The following is a 17399-nucleotide window of genomic DNA, read 5'->3' as shown; positions in this document are numbered from 1 at the left end:
AGCAGCTCATTCCACACACCACCCTTTGTGTAAAAAAGTTACTTTTCAGGTTCCCATTAATTCTTTCCCCTCCTAGTTTATGCCCTCTAGTTCTCGATTCACTAACCCTGGGAAAAAGACTGAGTGCATTTACCCTATCTATGCCCCTCATGATCTTATACACCTCTATAAGATCGCTCTTCAGTCTGCTATGCTCCAAAGAAAAAAGTCCTAGCCTGTCCAATCTCTCACGATAACTCAGTTCTTTAAGTCCTGACAAGAAAGTCGATGTGACAATTAAAAGACAGGCTTGTATTTATATTACCCCCTACACAACCTCAGGGCTTTACAGCTATTAAAATACAATTGGGGTGTAGCTCATTGGCAGCAGCCAATTTCCACCCGTAACCATCCACAAGCAAAAATGAAATAAACTAGATCATCTGCTTTTTGTTTGTGGATGTGGGATAAATGTTGGCCCGGACATCAGGGGAAGTGAAATGTTATGTGTTTCTCGGGCATCTCGATGGCACAGTGGTTAGCACTGCTGCCTCACAGTGTCAGGGACCTGGGTTCGATTCCAGCCTCGGGTGATTGTCTGTGTGGAGTTTGCATGTTCTTCCCCCTGTCTGCGTGGGTTTCCTTCAGGTGTTCTGGTTTCCTTCCACTGTCCAAAGATGTGCAGGTTAGGTGTACTGGACATACTAAATTGCCCCTTAGCATACATTGATGTGTTGGTTAGGTGGATTTACCATTGGGGGGGAAGCTGGCAGGCCTGGGTAAGATGCTCTTTCGGAGCACATTCGATGAACCAAATGGCCTCTTTCTTTACTGTAAGGATTCTATGGTTCTTTAAATAGCACGTGGGATTTTTTACATCCACAGGGCTGTCAGGGCTTGGTTTAACATCTGACCCAATAAACAGCACCTCCAACAGTGCAAATCTCCCTCAAAACTTGGTGGCAAGAGTCAGCTGATGATTAGGTGCTGAAGTCTCAGGAGTGGGAATCGAACCTGTGAACTTCTGACTCAGAGGCAAGAGCCATTTCCTCAGGGACAAGGACAACATTTTAGGAGGGAGTTTAGCAAAACACTTGGGAGGTGGAAAAAAGACTATTAAAGCCTGTGTGGATCATGGAATTCAAAATGCCCAGTTCCGACTTGGACTTAGCACAGGAACAGGGATGATTGACTAAGTGTTCTCTGCGCTGAGGTTTCTATGATTCATTATTGTGCAATGACATGCAAAGAACAAACAACTGAAAATACGTAGACTGAGAAAGGATGCAAATTTACATGTGAGGCTAAACTGAGCAAGCAGAGCTGACAATTTGTATAAGCACTGCCCCTTGGGAGAAAGGAATGCATTACTGGAACGAGTCAATAGCACAGATGCAAAACAGTCTGGAACATGCAAAGCTGGGAACACTGACGTAGAATGAGTGCTGCATATATTCAGAAGGAAGCTGTGAGAAATACAGGCTAGCCACTGGGCTGGAAGTAGCAGCCAGCCTCCAACCCAACAGGAACTGAATGACGTGGACATGAATCAGTGGAGAACTCAAGATCCCCTAAGACCATCTGGGCAAATGTGAAGTTGCTAACAGTGTCACGGTGTCCACTGTAAGAGCAGCAAAGTGACCCATGGATGGGTCCTGCAGTCACATCTCAAGTAGAAGTTCGAATTCTCGGGGAAGATTAAAGGGGGCTGGGGATATTTATTCTGATAGAGGTTGTTAAAATTATGGTCGAGTTTGGGAGGATAGATGTGTGGAGCTGTTTCCGCTTGGTGTAGAGACCAAGGGATATAATAAAGGACAGTCACTAATAAATCCAATAGAAAATTCAGGAGCCAAAAACAGAAAATGCTGGAAAATCACAGCATCTGTGGAGAGAGAAAACATCCAACATTGAGACCTGGATGACCCTTTGTCAGGGCTCAAAACCGATGTGTTTGCCCAGAGATTGGAGAGAACGTGGAACTCTTTGCTATGAACGCTTTACTATAAAGAGGCGAATAACGTTCATATGTTTAAGAGGCAGCTCGATAAGTAGATACAAGAGAAAGGAGTAGATAGAAAAGATAGCCTGATAGAATGACAGAATGGTTACACCACAGATGGAGATCATTTGGCCTGTTGTGTCTGTGCTAGCCCACTGCAGGGGCAATTCACCCAGTGTCTGCTTCCACAGACTGCACCTTTTTTTTTGTTTTGCTAAGAACCCAATTTCCCCTCGAATCCCTTAATCCTGAAATCCACATCCTCTGACTCTCAATCCTCCCACCAAAGGGAATGATTTATCCCTATCTATTTTGTCCAAACCTCTCATGATTATGAACAATGTGATTAAATGCCCTCTCAACCTTTGTTTCTGTGAGGAGAGCAGTTCAAACTTCTCCAATCTATCTGCTAAACTATCCCTGTAACCATTCACGTGAACCTTTCCCATCCTCATTGCCCCTCCAGTGGGATGTGAGGGGAAATTGGGTTCTTAGCAAAGCAAAAAAAAAGTGCAGTCTATGGAAGCGGACACTGGGTGAATTGCCCCTCCAGTGGGCTAGCACAGACACAACAGGCCAAATGATCCCCATCTGTGGTGTAACCATTCTGTCATTCTATCAGGCTATCTTTCTGTCTACTCTTTATCTGGCTGCCTCTTAAACATATGAATGTTATTCGCCTCTTTATAGAACCAAAGAACCCTACAGTGCAGAAAGAGGCCTTTTGGCCCATCTAGTCTGCGCCAACAACAATCCCACCCAGGCCCTACCCCCATATCCCTAAATACTTTACCCACTATTCCCATCTAACCTAAGCACCTGGGACACTAAGGGGCAATTTCTTAGCATGGCCAATCAACCTAACCTGCACATCTTTGGACTGTGGGAGGAAACCAGTGTACCCGGAGGAAACCCACGCAGACATGAGGAGAATGTGCAAACTCCACACAGACAGTGACACGAGCTGGGAATCGAACTCGGGTCCCTGGAGCTGTGAAGCAGCAGTGCTAACCACTGTGCTACCGTGCCGCCCTAGTCTATGTGATTCTACGTGACTCATGTCATTACGGCAGTGCAATCATTCTGGAGCTTGTTATGGAGAAGCAGATTTCATGCAATCCTCATGCAAGACAGACAGTCTGATTGTCCTGATAGAACATTAATACGACAGTATTCTAACAGCATGAGACCATCAGCGGATGCAGCTGCAGCCAGCATGAAGTTTATTTTAGAAACTTTAACATTAGCATTCTTTCACCAAAAGCTTTTTTGTTGCTTGCAGTTTAAGGCAGCAAAGAGCTAGAGGGACAGTCAACTTTTTCCTGACTTAAAACAAATAAAAATCACTCACAGTTGAAGGCTTGTAATTGGAACTCTGCACATGCATTTAGCTCCCCAGCAGGGATCTCAGTCTGTGCTTCAGTGTAACAGACTCAGAGAAATGTATGCACCACTCATGTACCAAACACAGGTCAATGTGTGCACCCCACTTGGTGCCAAATACCGAGCAATGTGCACACCACTCAATGGGCCACACACAGAACAATGTGCACAACGCTCACTTATCAGACATAGGGTCACACGCGCACCACTCAGCATACCAAACACAGAGTAATGTCCACATCACTCAGTGTACCAGATACTGAGCAGTATGCACACCAGTCAGTGAGCCAGACACAGGGCAATATACACGTCAGTGTGCCAGACACAGGGTAATGTACACACCACACAGTGTACCAGATACTGTGCAATGTGCACACCATTTAGTGTACCAGACACACGGCAATATGCACACCGCTCAGTGTGCCAGATATGGGGTAATGTGCACAACACTCAGTGTACAGGACACAGAGTTATGTGCACATCATTCAGGGTATCAGACACAGAGCAATGTGCACACCGTGCAGTGTACCAGACATAGAACAAATGTGTACACAAATCAGTGTACCAGACCAGGGTAGCATGCATGCTGTTTAGTGTACCAGATAGAGGGCAATATGCACACTGCTCAGTGAAACAGACACAGAGCAATGTGCACATGACTCAGTGTATCAGACACAGAGAAATGTCACATCGCTCAGAGTACTAGACACAGGATTGCATGCCCACAGCTCAGTGTACCAGACACAGGGCAATGTGCATAAGACTCAGTGTACCAGAAACAGGGTCGTGTGCACACTGCTTAGTGTACCAGGCATACAGTAATGTATACACCACTCAGTGTACCAGACACAGGGCTGTATGCACACAACTCAATGTACCACACACACAGCAATGTGCACACCATTCAGTCATGGTGGTATGTTCACTGTTTAGTGTGCCAAACTGCCTAACACAAGACAGCCTGCACATAACTGAAGGTGCCCAGTTCACTGGACTGCGAGTGAAGGACATAGTATGACTACACTGGGTGGTGAGTACACAGTTCAGTACACAGGCCTATATATATAAGTTTCAGTCTGCCCACACAGGTTAGTGTGTAGTATGCAAAAATAAATGCTCTGTGAGCCAGGTTATGTGTATCTGTTCAATGGAAAACGGTGTAAGCTGCACTGTTTATTTACATAAAAATATTCCCCTCCTCATCCTGCATACAACAATGGGGTTAACCTGCTCTGAACAGCTCGAGGTTTCTGTGTGTCTGCCTGTGGGGTGTGGAACAGTGTGATGTTTCCACCAATAGCCCTGACCATTAGGAATCCTGGCGAGATTGCAGGATCTGTCTAACACACACACACACACCCTGCTCTAAGTAGATCTCAAATAATAGCGATACAACAGGAAAATAATTTGTCGATGCCTATATATTCGGAAAGAAGGTTTGGAAAATTAACTCAAGAACCCAGCCAAGACTAGTTCTTTTAAGATATAAAAATCACACATTCCAAAGGTACGCCAGACGTGAAGCGTTTGACTAGAAATGTTTCTCTAGTCTGGTTGCAGAGACAGTGGAACGGAACAAGTTGGAAGTTTGCTATTTCTTAATTAAACTAAACTAATGATCAAACGGCAAGCGAACCGTTTGAACCCTGTTCCTCTATCCACACTGTCCAGGCAAAGTAAATTGTTTAACAATAATGAATGCTCACAGGGTTTGAAAAAAATGATACAGAGTGGGATTGGAACTCTGTCTGTGCCCAGTGTTAGGGTGTGTGTATGTGAGAGATACTCTCAGCGTTATCACCATACCCTTCTCCCCAAACTGAGCCTGATTTGACAGCAGCGATTTCCAATCCTCACAAGCATACTCCACAAGGCTCCAGGCTAAATCAAATCCAGGATAATAGAGAGCTCAACATCCAGTCTACACCGGGGAAAGGATGGAGGCGAGTGGCGACTGTACACAACAGTCCCACAGTGATGCAAGGCAGAGAGGAGTTACTGTGTCTGCTTTCCCATTCACTCAGCCTCACATCTAATTGGAGACAAAGAAACTCATTTACATTCTGAACATTTTGACAGGATATAAAGTCACCTCTGACCCGATCAGAAACAAAAGACACGCGACAAGTTTCCCATTTCACCTTCCCCATGACCATCCAGTCACCCTGGCATCAAGCTGAGACTACCTCGCGTTTTGTGTTGCAATCCATCCATCCATCCATTTATTCATTAATCCATCCATCTATCCACCCACCCATCCATCCATTTATCCATCCATCCATTCATTAATCCATCCATTTATCCATCCATCCATTTCCCCTGAACATTTCTGCAGATTCCATGTTGCCTCTTCCTAAACCTCGCCTCCACTGTCCAGGAGGGGGGAAATCTGTGCTGCACTCGGGGTAACCACCCCAAACACTGCCAGCTACAATCCACCCGCCTCCTCCCGGAGGGAAAGAAATGAGAGCTTTCAGAAAAGCAGGATGCGCCATTTGCTCCATAGACAGGTTCTGCGTCTTGTTCAAACACTGAGCAGTGAGCCGGAGTATCTACTCACTCACACACTCACATACCCCGGCTAAAAACAAGGCGAAAACCTGACGTTAACAGTTTGCACGTCGGGCCTCTCTCTCTCCCTGGTGGGAGTGCAGTGTAGCGCGGAGTGAATCCACACACTCACTAAAACATAACTGTGCAGGTAAGAGTGGAGGAACCTGAACAGTGGGAGAAGGAAAAGGAAAGAGACGGAGGGAAAGGGGTAGAGAGAGAAAGAAGGGGCATAGAGGGCGCGGGGTTGGGAGAGGCAGAGAGAGCCAGGGGGAGGGAAAGGGGGTAGGAAGAGAGTGGGAGAGAAAGACAGGAGGGAGGGGGAGACAGAAGAGGGGTGAGACAAAGTGGGAGGGGGAGGGGAGACAGGGAGAGAGTCAGGAGACAGGGGGAGACAGGAAGGTTGGGGGAGACAGTGGGACGGGAGATGGGCAGAGGATAGACAAGACAAGAGAGGGAGAGGAGATGGGAGAGAGGGAGGTGGAGATTGAGAGAGGTAGGTAGGGAGAGGGCAAAGGGGGAAAGAGAGTGGGATAGAGAGCAAGTGGGGATAGGGAGAGAGAGATAATGAGGATAGAAAGGGAAAGAGACTAGGGGTAGAAAGAATGGGGATAGAGCACAGGGAGACAGAGAGGGCAGGGAGGACGAAGGTGCAGGGAGATAGAGAAAGTGTGGGGATAGAGAGAGTGGTGGAGTCGAGAGAAAGTGGGCAGAGAGAGAAAGCAGGGATAGAGAGCGTGAGAGTGGGCTTAGAAAGATCAAGAGTGAGCTTAGAAAGAGAGAGTGGGGATAGAAAAAGAGAGTTGGGATAGAAAGAGAGAAAGTGCAGGAGGATAGAGAGCACAGGGGGACAGAGCACTCTCCGTCCCAGAGAGAGTGGGGGATGGAGAAAGAGTGGGATATGGAGAGGGTATAGAAAGAAAGAACAGGTGATAGACAGAGAACCGGGGATGGGGCGAGAGTTGGCGATGGAGCAAGGCTGGGGAATGGAGTGAGAGTGGGGAATGGAGTGAGAGAGCAAGAGATAGAGAAAACAAGGGATAGAGAGAAAGCACAGGGGATAAAGAGAGAGTGGGAGACAGAGAGAGAGAGAGCAGGGGACAGACAGAGAGAGTGGGGGGACAGAGAGAAAGCAGAGTATAGAGAGAGAGCATGAGAAGATAGAGAGATTGGGGATAGAGAGAGACCGGGAGAAAGAGAGAGCTGGGATATAGAACGAGAGAGTGGAGGAGTGGGGGATAGAGAGAGTGGAGGAGTGGGGGATAGAGAGAGTGGAGGAGTGGGGGATAGAGAGAGTGGAGGAGTGGGGGATAGAGAGAGTGGAGGAGTGGGGGATAGAGAGAGTGGAGGAGTGGGGGATAGAGAGAGTGGAGGAGTGGGGGATAGAGAGAGTGGAGGAGTGGGGGATAGAGAGAGTGGAGGAGTGGGGGATAGAGAGAGTGGAGGAGTGGGGGATAGAGAGAGTGGAGGAGTGGGGGATAGAGAGAGTGGAGGAGTGGGGGATAGAGAGAGTGGAGGAGTGGGGGATAGAGAGAGTGGAGGAGTGGGGGATAGAGAGAGTGGAGGAGTGGGGGATAGAGAGAGTGGAGGAGTGGGGGATAGAGAGAGTGGAGGAGTGGGGGATAGAGAGAGTGGAGGAGTGGGGGATAGAGAGAAAGAGTGAGTGGGGAAAGAGAGAGCAGGGGATAGATAGAGTGTGAGTGATAGGGAGAGTATGGATAGGGAGAGAGAGCAGGGAGTAGAGAGGGTGGGGGAATAGGCAGAGATTGTGGGTTAGAGAGAGAAGGTGGGGGAATAAGCAGAGATTGTGGGATAGGGAGAGAGGGTAAGGGGTTACAAAGAGTGTTGGAGGATAGAGAGTGAGTGCTGATAGACAGAGGTTGTGGATAGAGAGAGAGCAGAGATAGAGAGCAAGAGAGTGAGAGGACAGAGTCTGAGTGGTGGACAGAGAGAGTGGGAATAGAGAGGGACACCGAGGAGGTGACAGAAAGAGGAGAGAAAGAGAGGCAGAGAAAAAGAGAACAGGCAAAGAGTACAGACACAGGGGAGATAAAGAAAGAGCTGGGGGATTCATAGGAAAGAGGTGGAATAGAGAGAGGGGAATAGATAGAGAGAAGTGAGATGGAGCAAGAGGTGGATAGATAGAGGTGGGATAAAGAGAGGGAGGGATACATAGGGGAGAGGGGTAATAGAGAGATGTGGAATGACAGAGGGAAGTGAGATAGAGAGGGGGGATAGGTTGAAGTGGGGTGAAGTGGGGTGAAGTGGGGTGAAGTGGGATTGAGAGAAATGAGAGAGAGATAGAAGTGAGATAGAGAGAAGTGAGGACAGAGAGAAGTGGGATGGAGAGGACGATAGATAGAGAGAGAGAAGTGGGAAAGAGAGGGGGAGGAATATAGAAGGGAAAGGGGTGATAGAGAGATGTGGAATGGCAGAGAAGTGGACTAGAGAGAGAGGGATAAATAGAAGTGGGATTGAGTGAGAGGGGATAGACAGAGAGAAGTGAGACAAGTGGGATAGAGAGAGAAAGGATAGAAAGAAATGGGATAGAGGGGAACATATAGAAAGTGGGATAGAAAGAATGAGGATAGAGAGAAGTGGGATAGAGAAAGGGAGGATAGATAGAAGGAGATGGGATAGAGAGGTGATAGAAGTGGGATAGAGAGAGGAAGGATAGATAGAGGAAAGTGGGATAGAGAGAAGGTAATAGAGTAAAGTGGGATAAAGAGGGACTAGCTAGAGAAAAGTGGGATAGAGAGAGGGAGGATAGATAGAAGGAGGTGAGATAGAGAGAAGGTGATAGAGAGAAGTGGGATAGAGAGGGAATAGATAGAAGTGGGATAGAGAGAAGGAGGATAGATAGAGGGAGGTGGGAGGGGTTAGGGTTAGATAGATAGAAAGAAGCGGGATTGAGGGGGGAGAGAGAGAAGGAAGCAGGCTTCCCCTCCCCAGACAGACTTTACTATAGGAACACTGCGGACCATCCACTCACCCATCACTGCAGCGAGCTTTCTCCCCCCAGTTCCCTGACTTGCCCCTAGGCTCCCCCCGGGTTACATGCTCCCTCTAACAGGGCTGTAGCCGCTTGCTCACCTTCGTTAGCAGCGCTCCGGGGACTGTGTCGGAGAAAGTTCAGGAGGACGAGACAGCAGAAGCGCAGGCGAGCGGTTCCCACCAAAGTCATTTTAATTTCCTGTCCCGACACTTTGCTCCCAGTAGCAGCAGCCTGCACACTGACAACTATTTCAAATGGACTCTGCTTATTTCCCTCTTGTTAGCTCAAGGTCGTCACTGTCCCCGCTTGTTCCTTATATTTTATAATATTCCGGTATCTGCTCCAATATTATCAACGAGGTGGAAGCAAAGTCTTCCAGGAGGAGGGGGGAGGGGGGGATCCGGCACTGATTGACAGCAGGAAGGGCCAATGACAACCCAGATCAGGCGTTTGCCGGGACCCTGGAAGTGTTGATGGAGGGGCTATCAGCCAATAGGTGAGCCGAGTGGCTCAATTAAGGCGGGTCCAGTGTCAGAGCTGACCAATGGGACCAAAGAGGTGTATCCAGTTCGACAGCCGGGACCTGCCCTTTGACAACCTCCCCGGGAGCAAGAAATTTACAATAATTTTTTATATTGATCGCTGTTAAACGCTCCACATTTCAAGTGGCTGGGTCTAATTCCAGCCAGCTAATTTACTTTAGTTCCCCACCCCCTCCCCGTTTTTCTCCCCCCCAAGAAAAGGAAAAAAAAAGAGCTGGGAACTGACACTTGGACAGTTGAATTATATAAAGATGAAGAAATTTCTACATCATTCACAGGCATCGAGTGGAACATTTGTAAGTTTCAGCACAGTTGCATTAAGATCACAGACAGAGTGATGCTGTGCCACAGTGATGTTGGTAAACTCTCACAACCCGTTCTTTTGCAGTCAAGTCGGCTTAGAAATACTCTGACTTGATCGAGACGAACAGTTCTTAAAGGCAAGTCGCGTTTGATGGATTTCATTGAGTTTCATTTTCACCCATTAAAGGCACATACAGCAGCTGCAACATGTGTGGGCTTTCAAGGGTTTGATAATTTGCCTCACAAAAGGCTCGTTGGAAAAGAATATGATACGACAGAAATTCTCTGAGTAGAAATACTGAAAGTTAAAGTAGGGAAATCAAAACAGGAAACACTCAACAGGTCAAGCGGGAGGGGGGGGCGGCGGGTGTGGTTGGGGGTGGGCAGATACAGGTAAAATACTGGGGATGCTGGAATCTGAAACAACAATAGAAAATGCTGGGGAAAAAAATCTCATCTAATCTGACAGCATCTGTTTGGAGAGAAGAGCCGGCTGGAATTCTCCAACCTCGCCCACGGCTGGGATTCTCCAGTCCCGCTGCAGTGAATGGAGATTTGGCCCCAAGCCGAATTCTCCAGCCTTGCTGGCAGCGCTAGTGGGACAAGTGTTTCTGGACACACTGTGGGGGGAAAAAAATTGACATTTTTTGGTCGGTGACTCATCAGAATTGACGACCGGGTAGATAGAAAGGGAAGAGAAGATGTGGCTCAGACTGGAGAATGGCAGGGTCATGACATGTTCCAAAGGTCAGTCAACACGGTGCCTGTTGTTCTTTGTACAGTAAGAAGTCTCACAACACCAGGTTTCAAGTCCAACAGGTTTATTTGGAGTCACAAGCTTTCAGAGCACTGCTCCTTCAGCAGGTGAGTGGAGAGGTGGGTTTCACATTCATCTTGCAATTGTGTCTTTGCCTATATATGTCATGTTTGTGAACCCACCTCTCCACTCACCTGATGGAGGAGCAGCGCTCTCAAAGCTCATGATTCCAAATAAACCTGTTGGATTTTAACCTGGTGTTGTGAGACTTCTTACTGTGCCCACCCCAGTCCAATGCCGGCATTGCCACATTGTTATTCTTTGTACACAGCGGATTTCATGACAAAGAACGCAGTCCTAAAATTTGCTGATGATGCAAAGTTGGAGGGTTGGCAAAAAAAATGAGGAAGTACATTCAGAATGGGCTGAATGGCTTCTGTGCTCTGTGACCAATCAAGCCTGCTTGATTGGCACCCCATCCAAAAATATTTACTCCCTCCACTACTGGTGCACTGTGGCGACTATCTAAAAGATGCACTGTAGGGACTAACCAAGGTTCCTTAGACAGCACCTTCCAAGCACACAACCACTACCAACTAGAAAGACACATGGGAACATTAACACCTGGAAGTTCCCCTCTAAGACACTCTCCATCATGATTTGGAAATGTATCGCTGTTCCTTCACAGATGCTGGTCAAAATCCTGGAACTCCCTCCCTAACAGCACTATGGGTGTATCTACACTTCAGGGACTGCAGTGGTTCAGGAAGACTTTGTCAAGGGCAAATAAGAATGTGCAACAAATTCTAGCCCATCCAGTGATGTTCACATTCCACTAATGAATGTTTTAAAAATGACAGTAAAGTATTGAAGAAAACATACAAGTTGATAGATCTGGCAGATGAATTTTATATCGATATGCATGAAGGATGAGAGGCAAGGAATGGATGTTGAAATTTAAGTATATGTTTATTTATTAGTGTCATAAGTAGGCTTACATTAACACTGCAATGAAGTTACTATGAAAATTCCCTAGTTACCACACTCCAGCGCCTGTTTGGATACATTGAGGGAGAATTTAGCATGGCCAATGCGCCTAACCAGCACATCTTTCAGACTGTGGGAGGAAACCAAAGCCCCTGGAAGAAACCCACGCAGACACAGGGAGAAAGTGCAGACTCCACTCAGACAGTGACCAAAGCCGAGAATCGAACCCAGATCCCTTGCACTGTGAGGCAGCAGTGCTAACCACTGTGCCATCGTGCCACCCCATTATTCAAAAGATACTGAAGGAAGTGGTTTGTCCGAGAGCACCAACTGCATTTATATAACACATTTGAGCATGAACATACTTAGGAGAATAATGGATGTCAAATCAAATAAAGAGATGTTCAGACAAATATGTGAATGTGAGACTTGGACGTTACAGAGAGACCGAAAGCCAACCTGCTCAATTGCTTTGAAATACGGGTTAGGAGGAGAATGGAAAAGTTCAGATAGGTACTAAAAATAAAGCGTACGTGAAGAGCAAATGAATAACAACACTTACTGGACATAATTCGGAACAGAGTTTCAGAGGAACTGAACCTGTTGATGATGTTATGGAGAGAAGCTTTCAAAGAATAAATGGAGGAAGATAATATCAATGCTGCGTGGGTTGAACATGGTAGTTATTGGAAATTGAACAGACTTGCACAAGATAGTGAGATACAGAAAAAAATTTACCAAGGACCTACCTCTGAGCAGAGTGCACATAATGATGATGACTGAAGACCAAAAGCTCAGTTAAAAAGATTTTTAAGAAGCATCTTAACATAGGAAAAAGACTTGAGTTTATAGAGTGTTTTTTACAACATCAGGATATTACAAATTTAGCTTTATAATCAGTTACATGCTTTTGATGTGAAGTCACTATTGTCACAAAAGCAGCAGTCAATTTGTGCACAGCAAGCACCCACTAACAGCAATGTGATAATGGCCAGATAATCAGTTTCTTGTGTTGAGTGAGGGAGTAACACTGGACAGGACACCACAAATTGGTCGCCTGCTCTTCTTCAAAATGGTGGCATGGGATCTTTTATACCTTCCTGGAGAGCAGAGACTGCCTCAGCTTATTGTTTTACCTGGATAATGACACCTTCCCTTAGGACTGCACTGAAGTGGGCAGCAGGGTGGCACAGTGGTTAGCACAGCTACCTCACAGGGACCCAGGTTCAATTCTGGCCTCAGGGTGACTGGCTGTGTGAAGTTTGCACATTTTCCCTGTGCCTGCGTGGGTTTCCTTCGGGTGCTCCGGTTTCCTCCCACAGCCCAAAGATGTGTGGGTTAGTTGACTTGAGCAATGCTAAATTGTCCCTCAGTGTCAAGGAGATTTGCAGGGTAAATATAGGCAGTTACGGGGATAGGGCCTGGATGGGATTGTTGGCGGTGCAGGCTCAATTGACCAAATAGCCTCCTTCTGCACTGTAGGGATTCTATGATTCTAATGCCAGACTAGATTGTATTGTCATGTCTCAGGAGCAGAACTGAACCAGGAGAGCGGTAGTTGATTATAAAGAAACCATTTAAACTTTTGAGATATACAGAATAGATTCACCAGGAGGTTGCCACAGATCCAACATTATTTAATGGTTATTGTATTTTGAAATAATTTAAGACACTGGACCCATTTCCAATGAAGCAGAGAAGGATACAAAGAGATTTGATGGAGGTATTTAATTTTATGAAGGGTCTTGACACCGTGAGTAGGGAAAGACCATCTCCTCTGGTCAGGGAGTGAGAGAGAAGGGGAAAATAATTTTAAATTATTATTGAATATTGTGTGCTGGATTTAGCTTTGGACTCCTTGAGCAACCTACTATCAGAGACACATTCAGTGCTGTAAATGTCAGTGGTTCTCCTATGGCTATATGGATGGCTGGGGGAATGGGGTCTAAATATGGCTGGAGGCTAAAATTCACCTTCTTCTATGAAGTGCTACAGTATCACATTTTAAGCCTGAGCTTATTTATTAGTGTTACAAGTAGGCTCATAGTAACACTGCAATGAAGGTACTGTGAAAATCCCCCCAGTCGCCACAGTCCAGCGCCTGTTCGGGTACACTGAGGGAGAATTTGGCATTGCCAATGCACCTAACTAGCATGTCTTTCGGACTGTGGGAGGAAATTGGAGCACTCAAAGAAATCCCACACAGACACAGGGAGAACATGCAGACTCTGCACAGATAGTGACCCAAACCAGAAATCAAACCCAGGTCCCTGGCACTGTGAAACAGCAGTGCAAACCATAGTGTCACCATGCCATCCACCATGCAAATAGATAACTTGATAATTTTACACAAGATTGTAGTAAGCTGTGTATTCTACTCAGCACTCCCTCATTCTAAGCAATGATTTGACACTTTTCTAAAGATGGAATTTCGTTAAGTTAGGTAGTGGTAGGTAAAGTGTTGACCAAGTCCTTTAGCTTAAGGTGGGGAGTGGGTAAACTTTGAAAAGTTGTGCCTGTTTATCAAGCTAATGTCATATTAAAGGTGCATAATTTGCATAATTGCTTTGGTATAAAGCACAGTAAACTGTTAAAATTAAATGTATGATAGTGTGCCAACATCTTTAAGGGAATCTGCATTTAACAGTGAGTCTGTGTGCTTAAGCTCATGTAAACATCTTCTGTAGCCTGTGAGAATGATTCAGGGTATGTACAAATAATGGTAAATATATTTAATCATACGTGTGTATATTTAGAGATGAATGTGTATGTTTAACAGTGTCTCAGGATGTTTAATGCATGTATGTTTAATCGTGTTTATGTTAATTGGCATTGGGTGTATATGTTTGACCACGTGATAAATTGGGTGGGTATGTGAGTAGATTCTGTGATATCATAGAATTGTAGATAGATACAGCTTTGGAGGGAGAGGCCATTCAGCCCATTTTGCCTGTGTCAGCACTTTGGAAAGCAGTCCACTAAGTACCATTCCACTGCTGTTTCCACATAGTCCAGCAAATTTCTTTCCTTTATTTATTCAATTCTATTTTGAAAGTCATTCTTAATTTCATTCCCACCTCCTTTTCCCACGTTTAGACCATCAGAATTTTTATCTTCCTAGTGTGCCCTCTGGTACTTTGTCCAATCACTTTAAATCCTCTGATTGCCGACCCTCGCCACTGAAAACAGTTTTTCCTGATTAACTTCATCAAAATCCATCAAGATTTTGAAAACCTCTGTCAATCTCCCCATAATCGTCTCTGCTGTATGTATGGAGTACAGATTCTCTTTCCCAAGTCCCTTCACAGAATTGAAGTCTTTCATTTCTGATGCCAGCCCCTTGCTCCATCCCTAAAACTTTGAAATGTTCCACTGAAGTGTGGCACCCACAACTTGTCAATGTTTTACAAAGGTTTTCATAGAATCCCTACAATACTGAAGGAGGCCATTCAGCCCATCGATCCTGCCCCGGCAACAATCCCACATAGGCACTATCTCCGTAACCCCACGTATTTACCCTGTTAACCCCTCCAGCACTAAGGGGCAATTTAGCATGACTAATCCACCTAACCTGCATATCTTTGGAGTGTGGGAGGAAACTGGAGCACGCGGGGGAAACCCATGCAGACATGGGGACAACGTGCAAATTCCACACAGGCAGTCGTCCGAGGCCGGAATTGAACCCGGGTCCCTGGCATTGTGAGAGAGTAGGGCTACCCACTGTGCCACTCAAACAATCAATGTCATTGGAACTATCATTGAAACTAGCTTAAAAGCAAAAGACTGCGGATGCTGGAATCTGAAACAAAAAGAGAAAATGCTGGAAAATCTCAGCATCTGTGGGGAGAAAATAGAGCCAACATTTCAAGACTGGATGACCCTTTGTCAGAGCCCTGACCCGACCTGTCAGACCTGATGAGATTTTCCAGCATTTTCTGTTTTTGCCTTTATATTTTCCCAATTTATTAATTGAATTTCAATCCCACGAGCTGATGTGGTGGGATTTGAACCCATGTCCACAGAGCATCAGCCTGGGCCTCTGGTTCCACTACATCATTGCCTCCCCTACCTTCTTTGTACACCTGCTTTGCTTTTGCACTCTTAGCCTTGATTTATAAGTCCAGGATCCCATATTTTTAACAGTCTTTTCAACCTGCCCAGCCACCTTCAAAGGTCTGTGTCTGCACCCCTAGTTGTTTTACATTTATTTAATAGTGTCACAAGTAGGCTTACATCTATACTACAATTAAGTTACTGTGAAAATCTCCTACTTGCCACACTCCGGCGCCTGTTTGGGTACACTGAGGGAGAATTTAGCATGGCCAATGCACCTAACCAGTCTTTGGGAGGAAACTGGAGCAGCCGGAGGAAACCCATGCAGACATGGGGAGAGCATGCAGACTCCGCATAGACAGTGACCCAAGCCGGGAATCGAACCCGGGTCCCTGGCGCTGTGAGGCAGCAGTGCTAACCACTGTGCCAGCGTGCCACCCTAGATGTCTCTATTTCTGCATGCCCATTAAAATTGTACCATTTAATTTTCATTGCACCTCCATATTCTCCCGACCAAAACTTTGCACATCTCTATTATATTCCATGCACCACGTTTCTGTCCATTCCACTAATCCAATATCCTCCTGAAGTCTGCTTCTATATGTGTGCTTGATGGTGAGTGAGTGAACTTAGTGGTATGTGAATCTATTTAGTGACAAGAATGTTCAATTCTGAGAATGTTCAGTGATGTATAAATAAGTTTGGAGACGTGAGTATGTTTGGTGATCAGTTTGTTTAGTGATGTGTGAGCACGTTTAGTGGGCTGAGTATACTAATGATGTGTGAGTCTGTTAACAGTGTCTGTGTGTGTGCATGTTTAACGATGGTGTTGATCTATTTAATAACATGGATGTAAAGACATTGGCACACACATTTAGACTATTGCTGGAGCCGCTTCCGCAACTATCGATAAATAATAATGCTTGTTGTCAAATAAACTCTGGGAGATAAGCCATAATTTCCTGGGAAATTACACAGTAAGGAACACTACAGAGTGAATATAGGCATCATTTAATGAGTTATTTAGAGGCTTCACCGGAATTAACACTGAGTTACCCTACTTATTAGGGGACTCAAAGTCCCTGTAGTATCCCTGTTTCAGATGTCAGCAAATTTACAAATCAGCCGTGAACCCAGTCTCATGTATTCAGGGCTCTCTCTCCTATCTCTTTGCTGATTCCCCTTGTTTCACATGAATTCAAATCATCAATGAATTCAGTGCACCAGCATTTAATACAATTTCAACTAGCGAATATTTAATTCTGGAAGATTGGTCTGATTTACCCGGATAGTGGGTTTTAATGGGTGACAAAACCTGAAAGTCAAAGTGATCAGCACACAATGTTACTGCGATGGCTTTGTGGTATTATCTTTAATCTTGGTCCTAACCACAGAAATTCCTTTTAAGCCAAAAACTCAGCTAATGTTCTGGCAACCCAGACTCGAATCCCACCACTGCAGATGGTGGAATTTCAATTCAATAAAAAATGTCTGAAATTAAGAATCTCCCGATGACCATGAAACCATTGTCAATTGTCAGAAAAACCCCTCTGGATTCACTAATGCCCTTTAGGAAATCTGCCGTCCTTACCTGGCCTGGCTTACATGTGACTCTCAACTGTGCTTTGAAGAGACCTAGCAAGCCATTCAGTTCAGGGGAACCTCAGGTTGGGCAGTAAATGCTGAACTGCCAGTGACTCCCATGTCCCACAAACGAATAACAAAAATGCTTGTGCTTGGAGTGGGTCCATGCTTTTGGTGATGGGAACCAATATCAAAACAATAAACCGCCTCATTCACACTTCCCATTTCCTTCATCCAATTCCCAATGCTAGAAACCATCCCCAA

General features: G+C 45.6%; 1 protein-coding gene across 1 annotated transcript in view; it reads right to left on the bottom strand.

The window, feature by feature from the left end:
- Positions 1-9098, bottom strand: part of epha10 (EPH receptor A10) — a 548838-nt gene extending 539740 nt beyond the window's left edge. Inside the window, exon 1 of the mRNA XM_080211320.1 lies at positions 9008-9098. Within this exon, the coding sequence (XP_080067446.1) occupies positions 9008-9098 (91 nt within the window). The remainder of the gene's footprint in view (positions 1-9007) is intronic.
- Positions 9099-17399: the final 8301 nt, after the last annotated feature.

The sequence above is a fragment of the Carcharhinus amblyrhynchos genome, chromosome 24 (genome assembly GCF_965287045.1).
Source record: "Carcharhinus amblyrhynchos chromosome 24, sCarAmb.v2.hapA, whole genome shotgun sequence".
Classification (NCBI taxonomy): Eukaryota; Metazoa; Chordata; class Chondrichthyes; order Carcharhiniformes; family Carcharhinidae; genus Carcharhinus; species Carcharhinus amblyrhynchos.
This window is presented reverse-complemented; position numbering and strand designations above follow the sequence as displayed.